The following is a 23,151-nucleotide window of genomic DNA, read 5'->3' as shown; positions in this document are numbered from 1 at the left end:
TCCCATCCCATCCTTATCCCCGTCCCATTGCCACTATTCCCTTCCCTTTCCCTGTCCCATCCCTATCTCCATCCCATCCCCATGCCCACTCCCACCCTATCCCCATCCCAAACCCATCCCCGTCCCATTCCCACCCCTATTCCCTTCCCCATCCCTATCCCACCCCATCCCCATCCCCACCACCTCCCTCCCAGCTCCTCAGTGTCCCCAAGGACCAGGACCCCGGACACGGACTCGGGGACACGGCCGCTGCCCGAGGGGGGCTCCCGGTGCCCCCCTCCCTGCCCCGGGGTGCGCAGCAGCGCCCGGAGGAGCCGAAAGCGGCGGGGGCCGGGGCTCCCCGACGGCGGGGCAGGAGGCGGAGCGGGCGGGCGGAGCTCGGTTCCCTCCCTCCCTCCCGCCCCACAGCCGGCGTTGGGGCCGCGGGGGCGAGCAGGGATGGAGGCCACCGGCGGGAGCAGCCGGGCGGTCCCCTCCGCCGCCACCTCGGCGGCGTTGAGGCTAGCGCTGGCCGTGCCGGGTTTGCCCGACGGTCCTTTCGGTTGCCCCATCTGCTTGGATATCCTGAAGGATCCGGTGACGGTGCCGTGCGGGCACAATTTCTGCCAGGGTTGCTTGGGGAAGCTCCGGGGGAGGACGGGCCCCCCCGACGGCGGGGCGGCGGCGGGCGGGGCGGCGGCTGCTCGCTGCCCGCTGTGCCAGGAGCCCTTCCCGGCGGCTCTGCGGCTCCGCAAAAACCGAGCCCTGTGCGAGGTCCTCCCGCTGCTGGGGGCTGCAGGACCCGCGTCCCCCCCCGTCGAGGCGAGCCCAAAGCCGAGCCCACCCGGTGCCGGCTCCCCGCCTCTCACCGCCCCCAACCCGCCGATGGCGCCGGGAGCCGAGGAGGAGCAGCAGCCGGAGAGGGGAAGGGAGAAAGAGGAGAAGAAAGAGGAAGAGGAGGATGAGGAGGAAGGGGAGGAGGGGGTTTTGTGCGATGTGTGCCCCGAGGGGGCTCGGGCGGCGGCGGCTCGTTCGTGCCTGGTGTGCCTGGCGTCCTTCTGCGGGGCGCACCTGGAGCCCCACCGGCGGTCCCCGGCTTTCCGAGCCCACCGCCTGGTCGCTCCCCTCCGGAGGCTGGAGGAAGGGCTGTGCCCCCGCCACCTGCAGCCCTTCGACGGCTTCTGCCGAGCCGAGCAAACCTGCGTGTGCCCCCGCTGCCGCGCCCACGAGCACCGAGCCCACGACGTGGTGCCCCTCGAGCGGGAGCGGGAGCTGAAGGAGGTGCGTGGGGGGGCGTGGGGGGGATGTGGGGGGCTATGGGGGGATGTAACGGGGCGAGGGTGGGCGCTGGGTGCACGGCGAGGGGTGGGCGGTGGTGCTGTGGGTGCGGCGGGGGTGGAATCGCAGCGGGGTGCCATGCATGGGGTGGGCCTCAAACCTTGTTCCCACCCCGTCCCGGTGTGGGGTACGTGCTGGCGGGGTGCCCCGTGGGATGGGGGGTGGGCTGACCGATCCCATTGTCCCTTTGGGTTTGGGGATGGGGGACATGGGCACGTGGGATCTCCCCAGCCCCGCCGCCCCGATGGGGTGCCCGCCCTCTCCGTCTCGTTCCCACAGCTCCATCAAGGAGGTTTTTCCCCGCGCGCTGGCTCCCTGCCCAGCCTCAGCTCCCGCTCCATGAGCCCTTTGTGCTGCGCTTTTTGGCAGCAGGGTTTTTTTCCGTCACTCCCATTCCCAGATGTGGCTGAGTCACCTCCCAGATTCGCACCCACAAACACCCCCAGGGCTCCCAGTATGAGGCCTGGGCACAGGGCGATGGGGCTGGCGGCGTGGTGGCATCGGGGACCTCGGGGACCTCGCTCATCCCAGGTGTGAACTTGGGACGCAGGCACTCAGTGGCAGCCCCGAGCCAGCTCCTGCTCCTTCGTGGGCTCTTGGGGCTGCGGGGAAACCCTTCTGATTAGTCATAGGGGCCTTAAAATAGAAAGCACGCGTGATCCCAGCTCCTTGGAGCTACTGGACCAAGACGGGCGCTGCTCAGCGTCGCCTCCGCCACCGCTGTCTGCGGGGTGGGAATGGGGGACAGGGAGGGCGTCTGCCCCAGCTCTCCAGGCGTGAACGCTGCAGGGACCAAGCTCTGGGGGAGAACAGACCCAGCAAAGGGTGCGATGCTCTGCTGGCACCCGAGGGACCTGTCCCCGTGATGGGTAACGGGCTGGTGCTAACAATAGCCCGCCAGGAAACGCCGTGTTCGGACGGTGCTTCCTTTGCAGCAAAACAGCACCCTGTGCTCCCGAGCTGTTTTGCTTTCCCTTTATAAGAAATTTCCAGGGGCCACGGTGCTCCGTGGCTGCCTCTTGGTTTCTGCACCCGTCCCAAGTGGCTTTTTCCAGCCTTGGCCGTGCAGCTTATTGGTGCTCGCTGCAATCACTGCCTGGGAACGAGCGCAATTTTGCTTTCGAATCCCTGGTTTGTTGTTTCAAGCTGAGAGGGCAGCAGGGAGCACGGAGGTGGGCACTGCACTTTGCAGCCCGGTTGCCAGTTTTGCTAGAAGTAATCAAGTGAGAAGAGAGACTTGCAGGTCGGATGGGTTTAGAAGGTTCCAGAGGGAGGAAATGGGGAAAATAACCTGTGATCTCCTTGCACCCTTCACCTGATGCCCAAAAGCAAAGTCGTGTGGGCTGCGGATTGGCAGGGTTTATTGCTGGGCACAGAGCTCAGTGCTCACCCTTTGTGCCCGCAGGCCCAGCAAGCCAAATTCCTCAGCAATGTGGAGAACGAGCTGGAGGAGCTGGCCGTCACCATCACGCAGACCAAGAAGATGGTGGAGCTCATTAAGGTGACCACGATGGCCCCGCTCTGTTAGCAGGGGACCGGGGGGCTCCCCTCCCGCTCCCCGTGACACCGACCGCTCTCTCCCCGTGCTCAGGGTGTCGCCACGAAGGAGAAGGAGCGGGTGGAGAAGCTCTTTGCAGAAGCCTCCGAGGTCCTGGCCACCTTCCAGAAGGAGGTGGCCGGCTTCATCGAGGACGGGGAGCGCTCCATGCTGGGGGAGGCCGAGCTCGACCTCCGCTGGAAGGAGGAGAGGCGAGCCAAGCTGGCCCAGTGCAAGCAAAACCTGCAGAACGTCCCCAGCAAGGACACCATCTACTTCCTCCAGGTGCCTGGGTGGGGATGGTGGTGAGGGGAAGGAGCTGGAGACGCTGTCTGTTGGTTTTGGTTTCGTTTCCTGCGGAGCTGGGTGCTGGCAGCCCCAAGGTGGGAGGCTGCAGGGTCTCCTCCCTGTTTGCAGCATCCTGCCGCTGCAGGAGCGCGCTGCCAAAGCTTTTTCCTCCACCACCTCCCTCCTTCTCCAGGCCTCAGGAGAAGCTGCTGCGTTGGCCAGGCTCAGTACCCAGGTGTGGGGTGGCAGAGGTTGGGGTGCCCCACTGCCCCATCCTGCACCCACCCTGGCCAGGAGAGACCTTTTGGGGAGGGGACGGGCACGGTTGGAGCCCGGCTTTGAAAGGGAGCGAAGAGAAGGCTCCAGGAACACGTGGCCAGGCTCTCCTCCCTTCTGCAAGCCTGATTTTGGGCCAAGTCCTGCGAGCTGCCAGTTCCCAAATCCTCTGGGGCAGGGTGGGGTTGCGGAACAAGAGGCAACTTCGGCGCGTTTGAAACCTCCTGAAATTCTGTCTTTTTGGCTCAGGAGTTTCAAGCCTTAAAAATAGCCATGGAAGACAACCTCTCCCCGGCTCCGAGCTTCCAGAACGAGCTCAACTTCACCAAGTGCACCCAGGCTGTGTGCGCCGTCAAGGACATGCTGGCGGCGGTCTGCAAAAAGCAGTGGGACCGCTTGCAGGGGAAAGGTGTCGACGGGCTGAATTTCCAGGAGATGGAGGAAGGTTTGTGCCCACCCGGCCCCTCTGCCCACGGGTGCTGTGCAGGGCACCCAAACGTGTGCCTTCCCCCCGTGGCCGGGAGATGCCTGCGCGCTCGGGGGCTCCTGGAAGCGCTGGCCCCTCTCTCAGGCCCGGTTGCACAATCGCTGCCTGTGCTAACGCCTCCTCCTTGAGGTTTGATGAATTTTTCCACGGAGACCAGAGGCTTGAGAGGCAACAAACAGCCTGGGAGTTAGGCAGGGCCCTGCGGGAGGGGGCGAAGGGCCAAAGAGGCCTCCCGTGAAAGGGGACCGTTTCTTCTGGGACAGGAGATCCCCTCATCGGGCAGGCTGTGGTCTCCCAGGGCTGCCAGGGGTGGGAAACCACAGTGGCTGGAGGTTTGGGACTCTCCCTGGCTGCGTTCCCATCTGGGCTGAGCTCCCTCCTGTCCCTCGTTTTCCTGTGGGAATTGCAGCCGGTTTTTGCCCCCCTGCCTGTCCCCCTGGGGTGGCAAAAGTGGCCTCTGTCCTTTCCTGGGTCTGATCCTGCAGGGAGAGTTGCAGACACGGCCACAGCTCGGGGTGACGCTTCAGTAACACCCTTGGCGGTGGCAGCAGCACTTTTCCTGGTGGCAAACCCTCCCATCCCTTTTATTTCTTCGCAGCAGTGACCGAGTCACGGTTTCCAGACAAGCCGAACAATCCCGCCTGCCTGGAGAGCCGGGATTACTTCCTGAAATGTAAGCGGTGGCCTTTTGCTTTGACACTTGTTGCCATGGCCCCTCTCCCCTCGCTCCTCTCCCCGCTGGCTCCATCCCGCTCGCCCGGCAGGCGCTGGCCCTGCTGCTGTGCACCAGAGGAAATATTGCTCAGCTAACAGGGAAGTCTCCTCGCTTTCCTGATGACTGCCCTAATCCGTTTAGGTGATTTTTTTTTCCCTGGCGGTTCTGCCAGAGCAGCTGCCAGGGGGGCTGTAGGCGTGTAATTTCGGCTGCCTTCCAGCCCTGGGTGAATTGGATCCTCGGTTAAATCAGATCGGGGTTTTGTGCCTCTGCCTCGTTGGCCGCAGGGCGGCGGTGGGCACGGAGGGGCGATTTGGGGTTGTGCAGGGAGTTGTGGTGAGGCAGGGAAGGTTTGGTGGAAGGAGCATGTGGGAGAGGCGTGTGAATTGAGGAAGCCCCAGGGCTGCTCTGCTGGGGCGCTGGGTGAGGGGGTCACGGCGGGGCAAGGAAGAGGAAGGTCTGGAAGAGGGCAGGAGATTGGAAAGCCTCGCTAGGGGCAGGTGAGGAAGGGAGGCAAAGCTCCCCTGTGCTCTCCGTGGTTGCCCAAAGCCTGCTTTCATGTGGGATGTTCCTATCACCAGTCTGTCAGGTGGATTCTTGGATGTCTGATAACATGGTTGGGCTCATTTTGCAGCCTGTCTGCTCTCTCCTCTGCCCAGTAAGCTGTATTCACCCTGGGTATGGGAATGCCATGGTTTTGAGCCTCTTATCCTCATCAGCTGAAATCAGCCATGGGATTTAAAAGCAAGAGGACAGGGTGATGGCTTAAGGATGCTGCAGAAAATGAGCTGCTTGGGGTCAGAAAGGAGCAGGGGATCAGAGCAGGGAGGGCTGGGGGGATTTCCTCCCTCGTCATCCTCGTGTCTTCTTCCTGCCCTGCACAGTTGCCTTCATCATTGACCTGGACAGCGACACGGCTGACAAATTCATCCAGCTCTTTGGCACCAAAGGAGCCAAGAGGGTGCTTAGCCCCATCCTTTACCCAGAGAGCCCGGTCCGCTTCATCAACTGCGAGCAAGTGCTGGGCATGAACCTCATGAACCGGGGCAACTACTACTGGGAGGTGGAGATCATCGACGGCTGGGTGAGCATCGGTGTCGTCACCGAGGACTTCAACCCCCGCGAAGCTTTCAACCGCTGCCGCCTGGGGCGCAACGAGAGGTCCTGCTGCCTGCAGTGGAACGGACAGAACTACGTGGCCTGGTTTGGTGGCTGTGAGTCTGTCATCCAGCAGCCGTTTTTCCACACGATCGGGGTCTTCCTGGAGTATTCGGAGAAGACTCTGACCTTCTACGGAGTCAAGGACTCCAAGATGACGTGCCTGCAGCAGCTCAAGGTCTCCCCTGTGGGGAAGACTCAGGTAAACCCCTTCCAGAGCAAGATCAACTACCACTTCTCCTCTCTGTTCTCGTTAAAGCTGAAGCCGGCCTTCTTCCTGGAGAGCGTCGATGCCCACCTGCAGATCGGGCCGCTGAAGAAGGATTGCGTTTCGGTGCTCAAGCGCCGGTAACTTCCCCGAGGGACGGGAAGGCCCAGGAGGGCCTCTCCTGCAGCAGGCCACCGCCATCGCTTCCCTCTGTGTGTGTCTGGGGTTGTGGTGGTCCTCTCTCGCCGCAGCACCTTGCTCAGAAGTGCCACTACATCGCCGAATCGAGCCACCTCGGTCGGGAAACACCTTAAAGATCTCCAAGTGGAACCGTCGGCCTGAGTCCCACCACCAGGCCGTGTCGGGGTGCCGGGCTGCCCACTCCCTCTCCTCCCCACTTGCTCACGCCACCCGGCGATTTGTGTGGGTCCCTGCTTTGTGCCTTGTGTGTCACCGCCGCTTTTCCTAGCGTGGGCTCAGCACCGCCCGCATGCTGCTTCCTGAAGTGCCTTTGCAGCAGCAAGCCCGGCGTGGACGGGATGAAGCCCAAAGCCTCTCCCCGCGGGGCTTGACACCCATCAGTGCCACAAATGGGAAGCGCAGATCTCTGCCTTCCCCCGGCTTTGGGATGCTGTGGAAAAGCCGCGGTCCCGCGTGTGCTGGAGCGCCCGGGCTGTTCCCCACCGTGGCCAAACATCCCGGCTGGGAAAGGAGAGGAATGCCAGCACAGGTCCTGCCTTGAGAAACAAAGGGAGCAGCCCAGATCAGTTTTGAGGATGTGCTTTCAGTAAATGCATTCTTGGGGAACTGCTTTCAGAAGCCTTACAGTCAAATTTCCCCTCCCTTTTTTGAGGACCCTGCTGTTTTAGGGGAGTTTAACACTGTTGAACTCCCGATTCTTCAAGTACCCTGGGCACACTTGAGCTGTAAATGTACCCCGTAGCTTAGAGAGCTTTTCGAGTCACAAAGAGGTGCTGTGAGTATTCCCAGGGGCAAACGGTGTGTCTTAGGGAGAGCTGTGAGGGAGTGCATCAATAAAAGGTAAAGTTAGTTATTAAGTGGCGCTTTAAACTCTGGGAATAAGTAACAATTAACAAAAACTACTCTCAAGACAGTGTCCCTTCTGGGAAAGGTGGAAACTTCAGGCTGAGAGGCAAAATGCCCATTCGTGTGTCCTAAAAGAGCTTTTCCAGCTCTGCCCTGAAGACGTTACAGAGGCGGCACAGTGCGGCTCCTGTCTCAGCCCGCCCTGCCTTCCTCCAAGTTTATTTTTTCTGGGATTAGTTGGCTACCTACCTCCTGAAGCTTGCTTTACAGAATCGTAATGCTGTGTAATACATACCTACAGAGAAAATATACTGGGCCAGATTCTTTGCTGGCGTGAATGAGTCAGTGATGACACACCAACAGTCAACAGGGATGGAAAATGTCCCACTTAGCTAAATATACAATAAATATATATATATGTGTTCCCCAAAGGATAAGCTGGAAATGATAGTGGTATAGTCAAAGGGAGACAGGAAAAAAAAGTGAACACGGGGGGGAAAAAAAAGGCAGGCACAAAGCCGAGAGGTTTAAAAGTTCTAGCCACGTTTACCTAACCAGTGAGGCTTGAAGAGCTCCTTTACTCATGCTGCTGGCATGGGCAGAGGTCCCAGCAAACAGCCACTGCTGTCAGCTCTCAGATTTCTGGGCTGAGGGCTCTGAATGCAGCCTCCCCATCCCCAGGGCAGGGCTGGAGCACTGGTGCGCAGAGGGAACCACTGGGATGTGCCCGAAACTGCTCCTTCTCCGCTCCTCCTGAAATGCTGCAGGCGGTGGGAAGTGGGGTGTAGGTCTTCCCGTGAATGAAGGGAATTTCCCCGATTTCCCCTTCTCAGGATGAAATCGTCACGGCCAGCGGGAATGCGGCCCCCATAGGAATTCACTCCCCATGTCCTGAGCTCCTACCTCGAAAACGCTTTGTTGTGCTTGTGCCAGTTTCCCTCCTGCAAAACAGCCTTTGCGCGAGGTGTCAGCGGTGACACAGCACAGGCATCGGTGCTGTTTTGTTAGCAGCGGCGAGCATTTAGTGTCAGAAATGCCTTGCCAGATAAGAAGGCTGGAGACGTGCGGCAGCCTGTGCTTGGTGATGTGCTGGGAGGAAGAGGAAGGTAACCTTGATCGGTGCTGCACGCCTGCGGGAAGAGATCTCGCATATGGGCTGATGTCTTGGCTCAGGCTGGGCCCCAAATGTCATTTATTCAGGCAAAACTCCCACCGTTTGCAGCGAGGAGTTTTGCCAGAGTAAATACAGTGGATCTGGGCCTTTGCCCCATTTCGTTTGGCCGTGGGCGGATTGATGGCTCCCTGGGGGAACGGCGCGCTTGAGCCCCGATCCCTCCCTTCCCCGCGTTGCCCAACGCAAAGACGTGAGCCTCTGCTTCTTGAGGGTTTGAGATGGCTTGCAGGGATCCAACACTTTTCCCTTTCCATCCCTGCAGCCACAGGAGGACGCGTCAGGAGCCTGGGCTCTGCTTCTGCTGGTGCCACTGCTGTCTGCGGCGGGGGCGAGTCGCTTAATTCTTGTCTGCCTCCATCGCTGGGGTGCTGACATGCAGCTTTCCAGAGGGTTTGGAGAGCTCCTGTAGATGCAGTGTGTTTGGAAAGTGTTATCAAACCCTCTCCTTCCTGCTGCTGTTTTTTTATCCTGGTTGGAAGTGCTATAAATCCTGCTGGCTCAGGGCATAAAGCAAATTCTGACCGATTTAAGATGGGGGCTATCCCTCCAGGGTGTTGGACCAGAGTTTGCTTTGTGTTGCCAATAATTTGGGGTGTAAACTGGAATGATTAGGAAATGTGCACTATACCAGCCTTGGATTTCTGATTTTTTTTTTGCTGTAAATGAAAGGATAAACACAGCATGTGGTGAGTTTAGATAGATAGCACTTTGCAATTTAAACAGCCTTTCCATGCTCCCTTGAGTTATTTTTGCTGTCACAGAGTGTTCCTCTTTTTAATTAGGATTTTTAAATATACAGTAACTGTAGAGTCTTTTACAGTGTGTGAAGAAACTGTAACAGAATAATATAATGTTGGTGGAGACTATGATTTGCCATTAAATGTTACACAAACATAGCTCTGGGTTGTCTCTCCTTTAAATACCAAACCACTGAAGTTGTCCTATTATCCCCTGTTTATATTTTCCGTGTCCTGTACATCTGGCATCAAATCGCAGAGATTTTATTTTCCAAGAGTGTCTGAGGGGTTTGTGCCAAATACACATTTTTATTGCTGGAGTACAAAAGGAGCGGAAGAATCCTGGAATCCAACAGCAATATTGTCAGTTCTGGGCAGTTCAAAACAATGGATGTCTCAATTCCCTCCTTGCCTCTTTTATAACCCTGTCCTCGACTTCGAAATAACAATGTTGAAAGGAACAGGTTAGGCGTTTTTTCCTTAGTGTTTTCATCTGGGTATAAATTTCCAAGGTTTTCCATGTAACAAGGAGGTTTAGAGTTTCCCATGCATGCCAGCACTTTTTTTTTTAAATGAAGGCTGAGTTTCTTAATAGCAAATGTCAGCTGGAGCTATGAGAAGAACATCACTGGGCAAGTATTAGTTCATGAGAGGTGGCAGTGCTTCAGCTGGGAGCTGTGGTGGAAGCTGCGTGAATGTCTGCTACTGACTTTAATAGGAGAGGAATCGAGGCTGTTTGTTATAACCATTTCTTAAAAGGGAAACTTACAACTTATTGAAAAAGCGGATATGAAAAGCACAAACTTGTGCTTTTCTTGCCAGGAACTGTGCAGATTGTGTCACTGCATTTATTCTAATCTGACTTCCATTGTGTGGTGTTTCTCATTTTTCCCCTAACCCAGCTGATTCCCAGGCACTCAGAAAGAGCTGGAGGGGGCTGGGCTGTAAGCACTGCAGGGAAAAGCTCAAATCCATGTAAAAAGATAAAATTTTGGATAGTGTATGTTCTTAAAATATATTTGTGCATTATAATGTGAGGAGCCCCTTTAATGAAATTATGCAATCATTTTTTTTATTATTGTTATTATTTTTTAAGAGCTAACTCCTGCTTGCTCAGCTGGAGCAGCAGAGTATACCCAGCCTAAAGCTATGCTAACACCACGGATATTTTCCTGTACCCAGATTTCTTTCAGGCAGACAGGGTGCTGTCTTGTAGGGTGACTGTTCAATCCTTCCAGAATAACCCGTGCAAATATAAAGGGGTAATTTTAGGAACCCAAATCATGGTTTGGATCCATATTGGACAAAAGTCTGTTTGCAGGTGTATGAAATCAAGCGTGAATTAAAAGAATGATGGAAACCAAGCAAGCATATTTGCTATTAAAGGGACTAAGCCTCACTTTAGGAATAGTACCACTAGATTTGTGCAATTTTTATTCTGAATACCTGAATTCTGCCCTGACCACCCAGTGAAAGTCCAATTTTGTCTCCGTTTCTTTTACTTATGGGCTTTTCCCTGGGAGAGGCTTCCGAAAAGCATTAAAATCGCTTGAGGTTGCATGGTTTTTGTACAAAAAAAAAAAAAGAACTTGCGTGCAAAAGTGGATAGCCTGCTAGGAAAAGCATTTCAGCCACTAGTGGGCTGGCCCGGAAACATCTTCCAAAAAAAAGACACGCAAACCACAAGAAAATACAAGCGGATTTGAAAGCTGTCAGGGTGCTGGGCAAACTCCCCTTGCTTTCCTTGTGAGCGGCGTGGCATGGACTAAAATAGGAAGCTGGGAAAACTGCTGCCAAACGAGGCAGGCTCCAAATAACTTAAATAATTTTATTATATATGGTCAGAGGGCCGTGTAATCAGATGATGAATGGGTTTGTAAACATGTTTAGGAGGTCTCCTGAAAAGGAGACCAGCTCTTTGGATTGTCCCTCCTGTTATGTCTAGAAAACAGAAAATTGAATACAATCTCGGCAGCTGGCTGTGGCTCAGTAAATTAACGCCGGCTGCTAATTGCGGAGGGCTGCCCGGCTCCTCAGGGAGGGTGAGGCTGTGGCGGGTGGGCCCCGGGGGGATTTGTGGGGGAGGATGGAGGTGGTGAAGTGAAGCTGCGGGATGCGATTCTGGGCAGAAGGGGGGAGGGAGCACCCCTCACAGCGCTCAGTAACCGGGCCGGGAGCCATGACTCCCAAATCAGATTTTTTATTCTTTAATATTTATTTATTGGAGGGGTGTGGGGTGGGTTAAACATGGCGCCGGGGGGCGGGAGACTACAACTCCCAGCATGCCCCGCGCGCGGCGGAGGCCCACCCCCACAGGCATCGCCGCGCATGCGCAGAGCGGGCCGGAGGCTGCGAAGCGGCGGCGGCGGCGGCGGCTGAGGCCATGGCGCTGAACAGGAACCACTCGGAGGGCGGCGGCGTCATCATCAACAACAGCGAGAGGTGAGGGGGGGGCTCCCTCACGGCCCCGGGGGGCGGCCATGGGCCCCTTCCTCCCCCCCCTCCCCTCCCCTCAGGGGGCCCGGTGGGGACGGGCCGGGGAGGGGAGGGGGCGAAAGGGGCGGGGCCAGAGGGGGTCACGTGACGCGAGGGGGGGCTCGCGCACCCCCCGCCATTTTGTGTATGGGGGGGGGGGGGGTTAACCCTTTCGGTGCCGGGCTGCTGCGTGAGGGGGGGGGGCTGGATAAAATGGGGGGGGCAGCCCCAGTGGTGGCACCCCCCCGGTATCTGAAGGCCAGGAAGGGGACGGGGCTCCCCCCAACTCCCTTTTGTGCCTGAGGTGTCCCAGCCGTGGCTTTGAGACCTTCCTCAGCCTCGTTGCATAACCCAGGCTGAGCAGCGCCTGCCTCAGCGGCCCCTGCTCTGAGGTGGTGGTGGGGGGGGGGGCGCCAGAACATAATAAATAAGTAAATAAATAAATAAAAGCCAGCGCTGCTGACGTTGCTGCAGCCAACAACAAACAACAAAAAGTGCCATCAGACCGATCTGTGTCTGCTCAGCACTGCCCTGAAGTCACACCCAGCTGTGGCAGGTCCCCAAGCTGTGTGTATTTTGCACTTCTGCCTCAGCTGTAACACAATATCTCTCCTCCTGTCTCGTTTGCAGTGTTTTGATGACCTATGACCACGTAGAAATCACCTTCAGTGATATCGAACCCATGCCAGATGCCTTCAAAGGGACCAAGAAAGGGAGTGTTTTCTTGACTCCCTACAGAGTAAGTAGTGAAAGGCTTTATCTTGCGTGAGGAGATAGATGTTCTTCATGGTTCTGTATTTAAATGCTCTCCATGCACGAAAGTCAGGATAATCTACTGCTCCTTGAAGTATGGCTCATCCTCTCCCTCTGGGGAGCATTATGAATACATTGCATATCCTGTCTATTCGTCAAAAGATAATAAATCTGATTACTTCTTGTACAAGCAGCTGTTTAGTCCATTAGGCAGCTTCAGAATTGGAAATTAGCAGTGGTCTGGAAACGCTGAATGCAACAGTTCAGTTACTAAATCATAGCTGTGCGGAGTAGCAAGTTCTCTAGAAATTGGGAGGAATATTATCTTAGCAACTGTAATCTTTCTGGATGGCTTTATTGCCTTGAGGCTTCAGTTTACCCTTGTGACTGTTCCGTGTAGCTTAGGGCTTGCAGAAATGACAAGGATCTTTAAGTGTGGGAAGCAGCTTCAGTCCATCGAGAAGTCTCTTCAGATAATAAATTGGGGCTGCGTTTCCTGTTTGTTTTAAACACCCTTTGTAATGTTACTTTCTTTTTTTAGGTTATCTTTGTATCGAAGGGAAAGGATGCTATGCAGTCTTTTGGGATGGCCTTTTATTTGTTGAAAGATTGTGAAATTAAGCAACCCGTCTTTGGAGCAAATTATATCAAGGGTACAGTGAAAGCAGAGGCGGGAGGTATGTATGGTACTGATACGCAGTTAAACTAAGATACAGGATGTATAGTTTGTAGTGAAGTAAGTATGCAGTGCAACCTAAACTTGGATACTGACCACATGGGTTCTTACAGTACTGCTAAAATGCGTCTTTCTCTTTGAAACCAGCAGCTAAAAATATTCCCCTTGTCTGCTGTCTGCACAGTGACAATGAACAGATCTGTTCTGGAACTGATCTCATTCCTGCCCTCTGTACAAAATCCTGAGTTCAGTCAACCAAGTGATCTCACTGAGTAAACATCAGAGCAGAGAGCAGGCTGCGATGGCAAAACGGAGGATGTTGTTTAGCTTTGGTCACTTGGGCTTATTTCTTAGTTCTGCGTCCAGATCCTGTGACAAACAGGCCTGATCCTTTCTGGATCGATGTGGGTTTTGAGGTGCCGATCTCCAGAGCACTGCTTTCCATTGTTTCCTGTGAAATTCAAGGAAAAGCGTGTTACTGCCGTAGTGCATCTTGGAAGTAAAATGCCACATGCTTGGAAAAGAATGAACTATCTTGACATTAGGGAATCTTCAAGTGGCAGTTTCAAACTTTCATATTATGTTCAATTGGAAGATTCTGGTAGACTTTTTCTCAATTTTTTTTTTTTAATCACTCTCTTGTACTTCTGCTTTTTACCAAGGTGTAGATCAGTAAACTCTTTTTCATCCCCAGCCTGATTCATTTTATTAGCTGTGTCACTGCAATCACAGCGCAGTGCTTAGGAGACTTCAGTCTGTTACCCTGAAATCAGCATTACAGCTTCTGTATGGGAGCACAACGGGACCGTCCAGCGTGAGAGAAAGGCCGAGCAGTAAGGACAAACACTGTAAACTGTGTGAAAGGCAAACTGCTTCAGCTAAAATCTCTGCGAGTTTTCCCCAGAGGCTGTCTCCTTTAATGAGGATGTTGCTTTAACAGCCACAAGAGTCTGGTTTAGCTCAAAAGGTTCTTTAATCTACACGTCCCTGTTTCAGCACTGACACAGCTACTGCTTTGAGGCATTGTTGGGACCGTGGGCTGTGCATGTTTTTCTTTTTTAGCCTGTAATATGAGATGTTGCTGACTTATTTTTTTAATTATCCTGACTTGATATATTTCCTATGGACTTAATGGATTTACGTGGTCCATGTTTTTCATTAAGCTCTTTGCTTCACTGGGCACTCGAACTCCCAAACTAATTTATAGCTGACAGTTAGGTGTAGTTGCAAAAGCCTTCTAGCAAACAGGATTAACAAAATCCCTGTCTTCTGCACTAATCTTATACAAAGCTAGAGTAAATCCAGCACTTCTGATAGCTTGGTCTGTTGGCAGCCAGCGTGATAACAGGCACAACTTCAGAAAGCTATTGAACGTCTTCCCCCATTGATGCTTTTTTTCAGGTGTCTCTTGACCTGAAAATATCATCCCTTGTGAAATTTTCTGATAATAGGGTAATTCTGTTGCTTTATCTGCAGTTTCCTCTTGGATATTTGGGATAAGCTCTTTAAAGAATTACGTACAGGACATCTGTAGATAAAGCACAGAAGCTAAATAGCACCAAAATGGCTTCTCCTCAATTGTGAATTCTGTCTTTTCCTCCCTGCAGGTGGCTGGGAAGGATCTGCCACGTTCAAGATGACTTTTTCAGCTGGGGGTGCTATCGAGTTTGGACAGCGTATGCTGCAAGTGGCATCCCAAGGTACGGGAGCCTAGTGGTCTCTGCCACTTAGTTTTGTGGTTTTGGGAGGCCTTGCCTTAATCTTACAACAGTGGCAGTTTTAATTTGGAACAGGTTGGATTCTAGTCCGTGTGTCAGGCTGTATCTTCAACTTACTTGCTTTAAAAAAGCATTTTTTTTTAAACAAGCAGTGTTTTTATAGGATTGGAGTGTTTTTATTTTTTTTTCGGATGAGGACTCTTAGTTTGTTGTAGTTCTTGGTCTGCACGTTATGCAGGTTTGATGTTCTGTTGGGGTGAATTTATCTTTACTTCTTTAGCCTCCAGAGGTGAAGTGCCCAATGGAGCTTATGGCTATTCCTATATGCCCAATGGATCCTATGCTTTTGCACCACCTGCAGCTAATGGGGGCTATCCATACCCACCACCTCCTCCTGGTAAGTCTGAGGGTTGAGAATGGGAATTATTCTAGTTAGCAAAAGTTTGAATAAGTAAAAAAGGGTAAGAAATACTAATTTGACATTATCTCTGACATTGGATCTGATGCCTTGTGCAACTTCTTTCTCAGTGTATTTGCCTGTGGCTGGTTTTGGCTGTGTGCTGTGACCCACCCAAAGGAGTTAAGCCTTTTGTTGTGTTATCTCCTTTCCTGACAGAGTTTTATCCTCCCCCTCCTGTTGGGGGTGCAGATATGGGTTACATGCAGCTTCCCCCCCCGCCGTACCCGGGGCCCATGGAACCCCCCACCAGCGGTCCTGATCTGCCTTCCACTCCTGCAGGTAAGAGTTGTCTTCAGGTGAATGAGCTCCCAGCTGCTTTATAATGTCCGTAGCACTGGTGTTGGGGAGAAGTGGGCAGATGTTCTCTGGCATTGCTTCTTGACAACAGCTGTGCAAAAATGTATAAGGAGTCATTGTGTAAAAGGCTGAGGCTGTTGAGCATCAATGTTACTGCTCGGAAAAGTCATGTAGCTTTGTTACCCTCATTGAGCTTTCATGTCTTACCTCTCGGGGAACTCAGAGTCAACTTAGAAGCTCCACTTAAGTTATAATTGTTCATGAGAGAGGGGGCTTAGGGAGCTCCCCTAATCTTCAGCCTTGTATATCCAGCTCAGTGTGGAGGCCAGCCTGGTTCTCACCACTACCATCAGCAGATAGTTTGCAGTTGGCTGTATTCTCCTTGTGACAAGAAAAAACAAACAAACAAACAAAAAGCCCACCCAACACTTGTGATTCTGTTGTGGTATTCTTGCTCTGTTATGTGAATAAAAAGAAATTGACGTTGCAATTGATGTTGATGTTTCTTGCCTGTGCTAGTTAGCAAATACGCCTTTGCTGATACCTGCTCCCTGTTCTCCCATTTCCCTCTAACGTGCTTGCTTTTGCCTTAAACAATTTGGGACTGAGGAACAGATAATGGAAAGGAGCTGGGGAAAAGTCAGTCTTGTTTTTATTCATTTTGGATTTATCAGAATGATTTGGAACATGATTTTGAACAGTCTGCATGTGGGAAAAAATGAGAAATTAGCTTTTGTGGCTGGACAGAACCATAGATTTCTCATAGATAAGGACACTTATCTGAGTAAGCTTAACTGGTCTCTGGTTTGAATAAATGACCCATCATCATTGAACTATTATTTGGAAGATGGCACTGATCCAGATGGGCATACAGGACTTTTATATTCTGCAGAAATAAAGGATCTGGATTGTCTTCATAAATTACCTCCTACTAAGTAAATCCTCTGAGCTGCTATAAACTTGTGCTGATTTTTGTTTTGTATTTTCAATCCCGAGAAGGATGATTGGTTGACTGCCTTTTTAAGGGTTATGGTCTGTATTCAGGCAAAACAGCTGTTAGTGTTTATATGTGGGCTAACAAGCAACTTCCAGGTGACATTTCCAAACTAAGTCTTGGTCTGTTTCGCCTCTCTTTTGACAGTCCTGTGGCAACTGAATGTTTGCTGTTTGGAAGAGTTAATGCTTGGTTGTTGTGTTTATGTTGCAGCTATTTTGGAACTTGAGGGTTGTTAAGATAGTGCTTTGTAACAGTTAATGGCCAAGACTGTGGAGTTTTAATTATAAAATTTCTTTGTATGTCACCAAATCTGTAACTTCTGTTTCCGTGACAGCTGAAGCAAAAGCTGCTGAAGCTGCTGCCAGTGCTTACTACAACCCAGTCAACCCACATAACGTCTATATGCCCACGGTAAGTTCCTCTATCATTTTTTTATCAGCTTGAGTGTTTGCTGTCTGCAAAACTAGTCCACGTTTCCATCAAGGAAACTGGTCTATGCTAAAATCAAGTTTCTGGAAGGGTTTTCTGCTCATGAGAGAGTCACAATCATGTGCAAGTAGCAAAGGTTCCAAAGTACCATGTTGTGTTAGCAGTTCTTTTTATCAGTGACAAAACAAAGTTTGTCTGAATCGATTGCTTTGTTTTGTTTCCCTTAGCTATGAATTGATGTTCTTTTATTTCTGTCTTTACTTCAGGACCAGCCACCCCCTCCTCCATACTTCCCACCAGAGGATAAGAAAAACCAATAAGCTACCACAGAACTTCTCCACGACTCATCGCTTTCTTACTTCCCATTTTGGCTGAATCTTGGGGCATGGTCCATAACACTGAGGAGTAGAGCCTTACCTCAAGGCACATGGCTTTCCTGGACTTTAGTGGTAGATATGTGCAGAGCAAGGGGAGAGAATTCAACAGCCTTGGTACCTCGTAGAGCTCTGAGGGTTTGCCGTCCTACCACAGTATTCCCTTCTCCCTGTGCACGCCATCACTAGAACTGGAGGTTGTCTTTGTGATAGTTTCCTTTGTCTGTTTCCTTTCACACTTAAATTGTACCTCTTTAGAGTAAGCACCTGCTCCAGACTCATAATTAATAAGCTCATAACGTAGGAACAAGGTTGTTGAGGGGTCTTGACTTTACCTTGGTGTGCAGCCAAGACTATCTCTGGACACAGGGATGTCTCTGGGTATCCCTCTCAACCCAGAGAGTCACATCCAACTTTTCCCTCCCCTACCAAGAAAGGGCTTCAAAATGAACCTTTGGAATCTCAGAGGAAATAGATATCTATTAAATTTAGCAGATATCTATTAAACTTACTTTCAAATAAGTTGTTCCTAACCATCGCAACAAATAATCTGATAACCCTCCAAGTTTTCCTGCTGTGCACTATGGTGATGCTGACAAGTTTCCTTTTTTTTTCTTTTAGGAAAACATACTGCCTGTGGCTGATTAGTAGCATCTAACTAGTTACAGATCATATGGGAACACTAATTTTCTGTTGTCTCTTTTTTCTAGTTAGATATGTGGGCTTTACTAAGTCCTGGGTATTGTCTTTATAGTCATTAATGCACTTTTTTTTTTTCCTCTGCTGTAACACAAGTTACACCTTTTGGCCAGTGAAGCATCTTAATCCTGTGGTTTAACTGGTGAATTTATAGGTAATAGGGAGAAAATAGTTGCTTCTGCCCTGGAAGCACTTGAGAGAATATGCAAAAAGGTGGAATAAGTTGTTGGGTATAACTGAGCAGTTGAATGTTGTTTAATGCTGTTAGTGTTCCTGGATCAGCTGTGAATTCACTTTTCAGTAACTGGAATGTCAGCTCCCTGGAGTGAGGGTTCAAGCATTTTCCTTCCGTGACGTTGATTCTTTGATCTCATTAGCAATGACTGTAGTGCTCAGAACCTCTGCAGGACTGGGCAGTAACCAGGTTGTGAAACTGCGTTGTACAAAGCTTTGCAGAAATCAGATTTTACTGACTTCTGACAGCGTCTGTGAGAGAGAGAAGATCCGTCCCAGCAAGTGTGAAGAAAGATCATGTGCTAGGGAAGTGCGGAGACTTACTGCATGCAGCCTGCTTGGAGAGAAAAACGGTCCACCTCTTGTTTTCTTTTCATTTGAGTCTAGGTGATTAATGGAATTGCTACTCTCTGTGCACTGACTTTTCTAGAATTGCTACTGCAGTGATGTAAAGAAATGGTTATTTTAAAAAATGTATATTTATTTTGAAGATGTTTGATTAATATATTAATGTGAAATGACTTTTGAATGCAGATTTGTTTTGCTGAGACTGTGAAGTAAAGAGAAATCAGCTCAAAAATGAGTGTAGTGCATTTGTGTGTCTCGATGGGCAAAGTTGGCAGTGACTTAGTAGCTTTGGATGGGGGCAGAGGGAATTTAAACAGCAAAATTGCTTGGCACAGGGGGATTTTGTTCTTGCATTGGCTTGTCATTGGTGGCATTAGTCACTTGATTTCTCTTGAATTGGGCTTACTTTGTGAAATGATAATCAGGTGTTAAATCTTTACAAATGCCCATTTCCTGGATCCTGTTGTAAATTGGTGACGCAGCTGCTCAACATTTTACCAAGATTGTTGTTTTTTCCAGACTAGTTGTCCTTGTAATCCTTTGCAATCTATTGCTGAAAGTAGTTGTTGAGGAGCAAAGAGTTAGGAGACAGCGAAAAATTAGTGCCTCTAAAATCTGTCTCTAATTACCAGACAACAACAATCCCTGATTTTATCTTTTTTTTTTCTTTTTTTTTTTATAGTGTTCTGAGATGTCTGGACAGCTGTGTTCAGCTAGGTCTGAACTCTAAGGTGGTGTGGTTCTACCCAGTAGCTCTTCCTGGAAAACCAGGAGCCAAACTTTGCTTGGCTTTGTTCTTTTTCTGAGCTGAAAGGAGCCACCTCAAAGTTCTGGCCCAGCTGTTGTGGACATCTTCCAAATTCTGCTCTTCTACATCATATTTGTCCTCCCACATAACTGTTTTACTGAGTTTTAACTGTTTTAGGCTGGCCCATCTACTTGGGATTGTTTTCCGTAGCAAGAGGTGGGCGGAGAAGGAAAGCACTAAGACAGATATTAAGACAGATGTTATAGCCCAGGGAGAATGCAATAAATCCTGTTTTGGGAATTAAATTACTTCAATTCTAGATTTCTTGAATAATTATCAGTCCTACTGTAAGACACTGCAGGAAGCTGCTGCTGTGGTTCTGTCAAACCACTCTGTACTCCAGGGCTCCTACTCTGTTTCAAAACATCTGTGTCCCACTTATTCTCTACTCCCAGACAGATATTCCTAGAAAACCGTTCGTACAAAGCCTCCAGGTCTCTAGCCCAGCACGACTTACACTACAGCTCTCATGCAAGCAATCAGCACAAACACAAGTTGTTTTATTTGTTTAATTATTTTTAGTTTCCTTCCACAACCAAGTCTGCTTGAGAGAAGAAACATTTAGCTACTTGTTTGGATGAGAACTTGGCTCTCATGAGCCATGGCTCCAACAGAGTCTTTTCCATCAGGGCAGGCAAGTGGTAAGATCTGCAGGAAGACCACGATGTTTGCTGCCTTAAAAAATAAATAAATGAGTGGGTGGGTCAGGCTAGAAGAAATAAAGTACTTGTCTCCTTAATGTGACGTTAGTGAGCTAAATCAGTGGCTTGTCAGTGAATGCTAGACATCAGCATAGTCTGTGGGGAGGAGAGAAGGAGCAAGTCAAAAACGAGATTGATCGTGGTTTTCTTGGTATATTTGGAGCAAGATGGTGAGGATTGAAGCAAGTGTTGGTGATGCTGAAGCTGTGGGGGCCAAAAGGCCAGGCTAGTCACGCAGTAAGGCTCGTGCTGGTGTTAGGTTGAGTGGCGCTGCACGATTTAGGAGGGCGCAGGTTTTAGCCAGCTAGATGCCGGTGAGAATCTGTGCCTTGCTCGTAAAAACCTGAAAACCCAGATTTGTCTTGGGTATTCAGCACTCGCTGGTAGCTCCCTGATGGGAAGAGTCAGCAGTGCTCAGCTTTGTAAAGGGCTTAGAGGGGGTTCAAGGATCGCTTGGTCCCAGGGCCAGATTTTAAGTACTAAAGTAGAAAAGTTGTACTGAAAGTTGTCTTCTGCTCTGGAAGTGGGGATGGGAGTAGGGCAGGAGGAAGTGTACATGAGGATGTCTCCAGATCTAATCTGTGCTTGAGTGATTCATCAGTTATGTGGCAGAAACACTGGCCTATGAAAGCTAAATCCAAGCCATTAAATCCTAACGTTTGGCTGGTACTATGCCCTTGAACAGACAGGCAGGGCACAGGGAACAGTTAGTGTTAGTAAATCTTTTGGCATAGGCGGTACGTGTACAATTGGCTTCTGGATGTGACGTTGGATCTTTGTTTGAGAAGTCCCTCACGTGCCCTTCGGGCCTGCTTCCCCTCCCCGACCATGGGGCTATTTCCCTCCTTCGCTGTGGTGTGGTGAAACTGGGTATTTCTAAAGTGCCTGGAGATCTTGTGCAAAGCTCTGTTACTGCAGGAACTGCAGGTGCTGGTTGCAGACGTCCTGCTGCAGGACCTGAAAGCCCTGCTGAAACCCCTGGGGGCTGGTGAAGGGCTTTGCCCTGGACGGATGGGCCTTGCACCTGCTTGCTCAGGAAGGCCTCCAGCCAAAGGAGAGAGCAGGCCCTCCTCAGCTGGTTATCGTTATTTTTCATGATTTCCCTTCTAGCTGGGGAAATGGCCAGCAGCTAGGCCAGCTTTGCCCAGGCCTGCCACATGTCCTTTCCTTTGGGGACTGCTGCGATCACCCACCATTTCCCACCAGCAGACGGTCAAACTGCAGTTCAGCCGTGCGAGGATGTCCTGATTTATGATTTTGCAGCGCTGTCCGCCTCCGTGAGCACAGCTGGAGGTGGCAGGAGGCGTGGGGTGAACTTGGGCCCAAGCTGGTCCCGGAGCAGCCGCTGCCAGGAGCGCACCAAGCCCTCAGGGGGGCTCCTGTGGTACCCCTGCGGGCACCCCCGGGGCAGCAGCTGGGCAATGGCTCGTGTCAGCTGTAAATAACACCCAACTGGGCACAGAAGTCGGGTTCTGCTAACACAAGCCACAATAAAAGAGGTGCTTTCAAGCTTTACGAGCGAGCCCGAGTGACAAACGTGGGGTTTTGCGGGTTGGCTCGAAATGCCAGGACAAAGCGAGGCGGGGACCTTCATTTTAGGCAAGGGTTTTTCTCCGCAGTCACACTTGCCTTTATTACTCACCCGTCTGCTCCCCGGGGTGAGTCAGCTCACAGAGCTGCCTGCCATCATGGGACCCAACTGGAAACCGGTATTTCAGCACCCTCCTTGCTCAAGGGCCGCCGGGGAGAGGCCACAGCGGGCCGGGAAGGAGCCACAAAACGGCGAGAGCCTGGGCTGCTGCAGGGGAAAACCTCTGCTGCATCCTCCTGGCTGCTGTTGGGTGACGGATTTCTGACACAGGTGGGTACAGGAGCAAAAGGTATGGGTTCGGACAGCACTGCTTGGAGCTGGGCTGGGAGCTCAGCAAATCCTGTCCATCGACATTTTTCCTCACCCTTGCTGGAGCCTCGTCTCTCCTGCCTGGCTCTGTGCTTTGCTCTGCAAGGGCTGGGTCCTGCCTGGGAAGCGGTCGCCCTCCCCGTGGCACGCAGCAGCTGCCATAAAGCTGGGTGTTTTGGCTCGTCTGCTTGGGATCTGCAGGCAGGGGGGTCAATCCCTGCCTTTTTTCCCACTTTTTGTCTGTGGGGGCTCAGGGCAGCTTTGTCAGAGGAGCTTTAGCTTGTGTTGGAGGGCTCTGAGCAGTGAGGCTGATCCTGCACGCATGCTCCAGGCCAGGCACGAATGTGCTCAATTTGCTCTGTGCTGGCGTGCCTGGACCCCGGCGTCAGCCCCAAATTCTCACAAGCATCCCCCTGAGGCTCGAGTGTGCATCGCTCCTGCTGCTCTGAGCCCAGTGCTGCGAGCTGGCAGGCCCAGTGGCCTTGAAATCTCTGCCCCCCGTTTGCTGGCCCTGCAGAGAGCAGCCGCTGCCCTGGGCTCGCTGCCACCGTGCAGGGATGAGAAATCCAGGGGCTGAAACTGATCTGAGCTGGCTGGCAGAGCCACGGTGCGGGTCTGCAGCGCTCCCTGCTCCCTCTGCAGCAGGCAGAGGATGGTGTCAGAGCTGTGTTTGCTCCGGAGGGGCTGGGGATGGTGACATCGGGTCAGTGCCCAGCAGCACAGAGCCCCCCTGGGCTGGGGGCCGGCTGCTTTGTGAAACTGGAGTCATCCTCACCTGCACCTGCGGTGCAGCAGGCACCTCCTGCTCCAAACCCTCCTGTCCTGCTCCAGGGAAATGCAGATTTCGCAGCTGCACTGCCCCGAGGGGGTGGTTGGAAGTCCCCAAGGCACTTCCCAGGAGGTTTGCCAGTTTTTTTTTTTTTTATTATTATTTTTTTTTTCCAGGGGTTTGCCTTGACATCCCTCTGAAATGGGATTCCCCCCAACCATCCACCACAGTTTTTTCCTAGGGCAGCACTCCAGCTGCTCAGGAGAACCTTTAGGAAGAAAGGATGTGGGTTTAGGGGCAGAAATAACTGAAAGGCCCCACACTAGGCAAGGAGGGGGACTGGCTGACATCCATCAGGGTATGAATGAAACCGCTGGTCCCAGGGCAGGCAGCATTGGGGAGCTTGGGGCAGAAAGTCCTGGGGGGGGGAGCAGGAGCCTCCCTGGTGTCATTTTGAAAGTGCCTTCCGCCACCGTGCCCTGCTCTCCTCCGCCTCGGGCTTCTGCTGTACGGCTTGCCAAACCGTAGCAGGCACAGCCTGGTTTTGCACAGTCATTGGAGCCGGTGTT

At 51.8% G+C, this 23,151-nt stretch overlaps 2 protein-coding genes across 3 annotated transcripts; both read left to right on the top strand.

Annotated features, from left to right (window-relative positions):
- The first annotated feature begins 384 nt into the window (after positions 1-384).
- TRIM47 (tripartite motif containing 47) lies at positions 385-9,103 on the top strand. 2 transcript variants are annotated; one of them, XM_068655396.1, is made up of 6 exons: positions 385-1,260; positions 2,723-2,818; positions 2,909-3,139; positions 3,668-3,863; positions 4,507-4,578; positions 5,505-9,103. In XM_068655396.1, exons 1-6 carry the CDS (start codon positions 439-441, stop codon positions 6,128-6,130), a joined length of 2,043 nt encoding a protein of 680 aa, XP_068511497.1. In that variant the 5' UTR covers positions 385-438; the 3' UTR covers positions 6,131-9,103. The 2 variants fall into 2 exon arrangements, with proteins under 2 accessions (XP_068511497.1, XP_068511496.1); XM_068655395.1 differs by having other exon boundaries at positions 387-1,260; positions 4,504-4,578.
- Positions 9,104-11,232: 2,129 nt separating this feature from the next.
- Positions 11,233-18,636, top strand: WBP2 (WW domain binding protein 2). The gene is made up of 8 exons (XM_068655401.1): positions 11,233-11,386; positions 12,050-12,158; positions 12,714-12,849; positions 14,456-14,548; positions 14,847-14,963; positions 15,183-15,305; positions 16,655-16,731; positions 17,016-18,636. Exons 1-8 carry the CDS (start codon positions 11,328-11,330, stop codon positions 17,067-17,069), a joined length of 768 nt encoding a protein of 255 aa, XP_068511502.1. The 5' UTR covers positions 11,233-11,327; the 3' UTR covers positions 17,070-18,636.
- The last annotated feature ends 4,515 nt before the right edge of the window (positions 18,637-23,151 follow it).

The sequence above is a fragment of the Anas acuta genome, chromosome 18 (assembly GCF_963932015.1).
Source record: "Anas acuta chromosome 18, bAnaAcu1.1, whole genome shotgun sequence".
Taxonomy (NCBI): domain Eukaryota; kingdom Metazoa; phylum Chordata; class Aves; order Anseriformes; family Anatidae; genus Anas; species Anas acuta.
The sequence above is the reverse complement of the archived record's forward strand: the minus strand, read 5'-3'. Positions and strand labels throughout refer to the sequence as shown.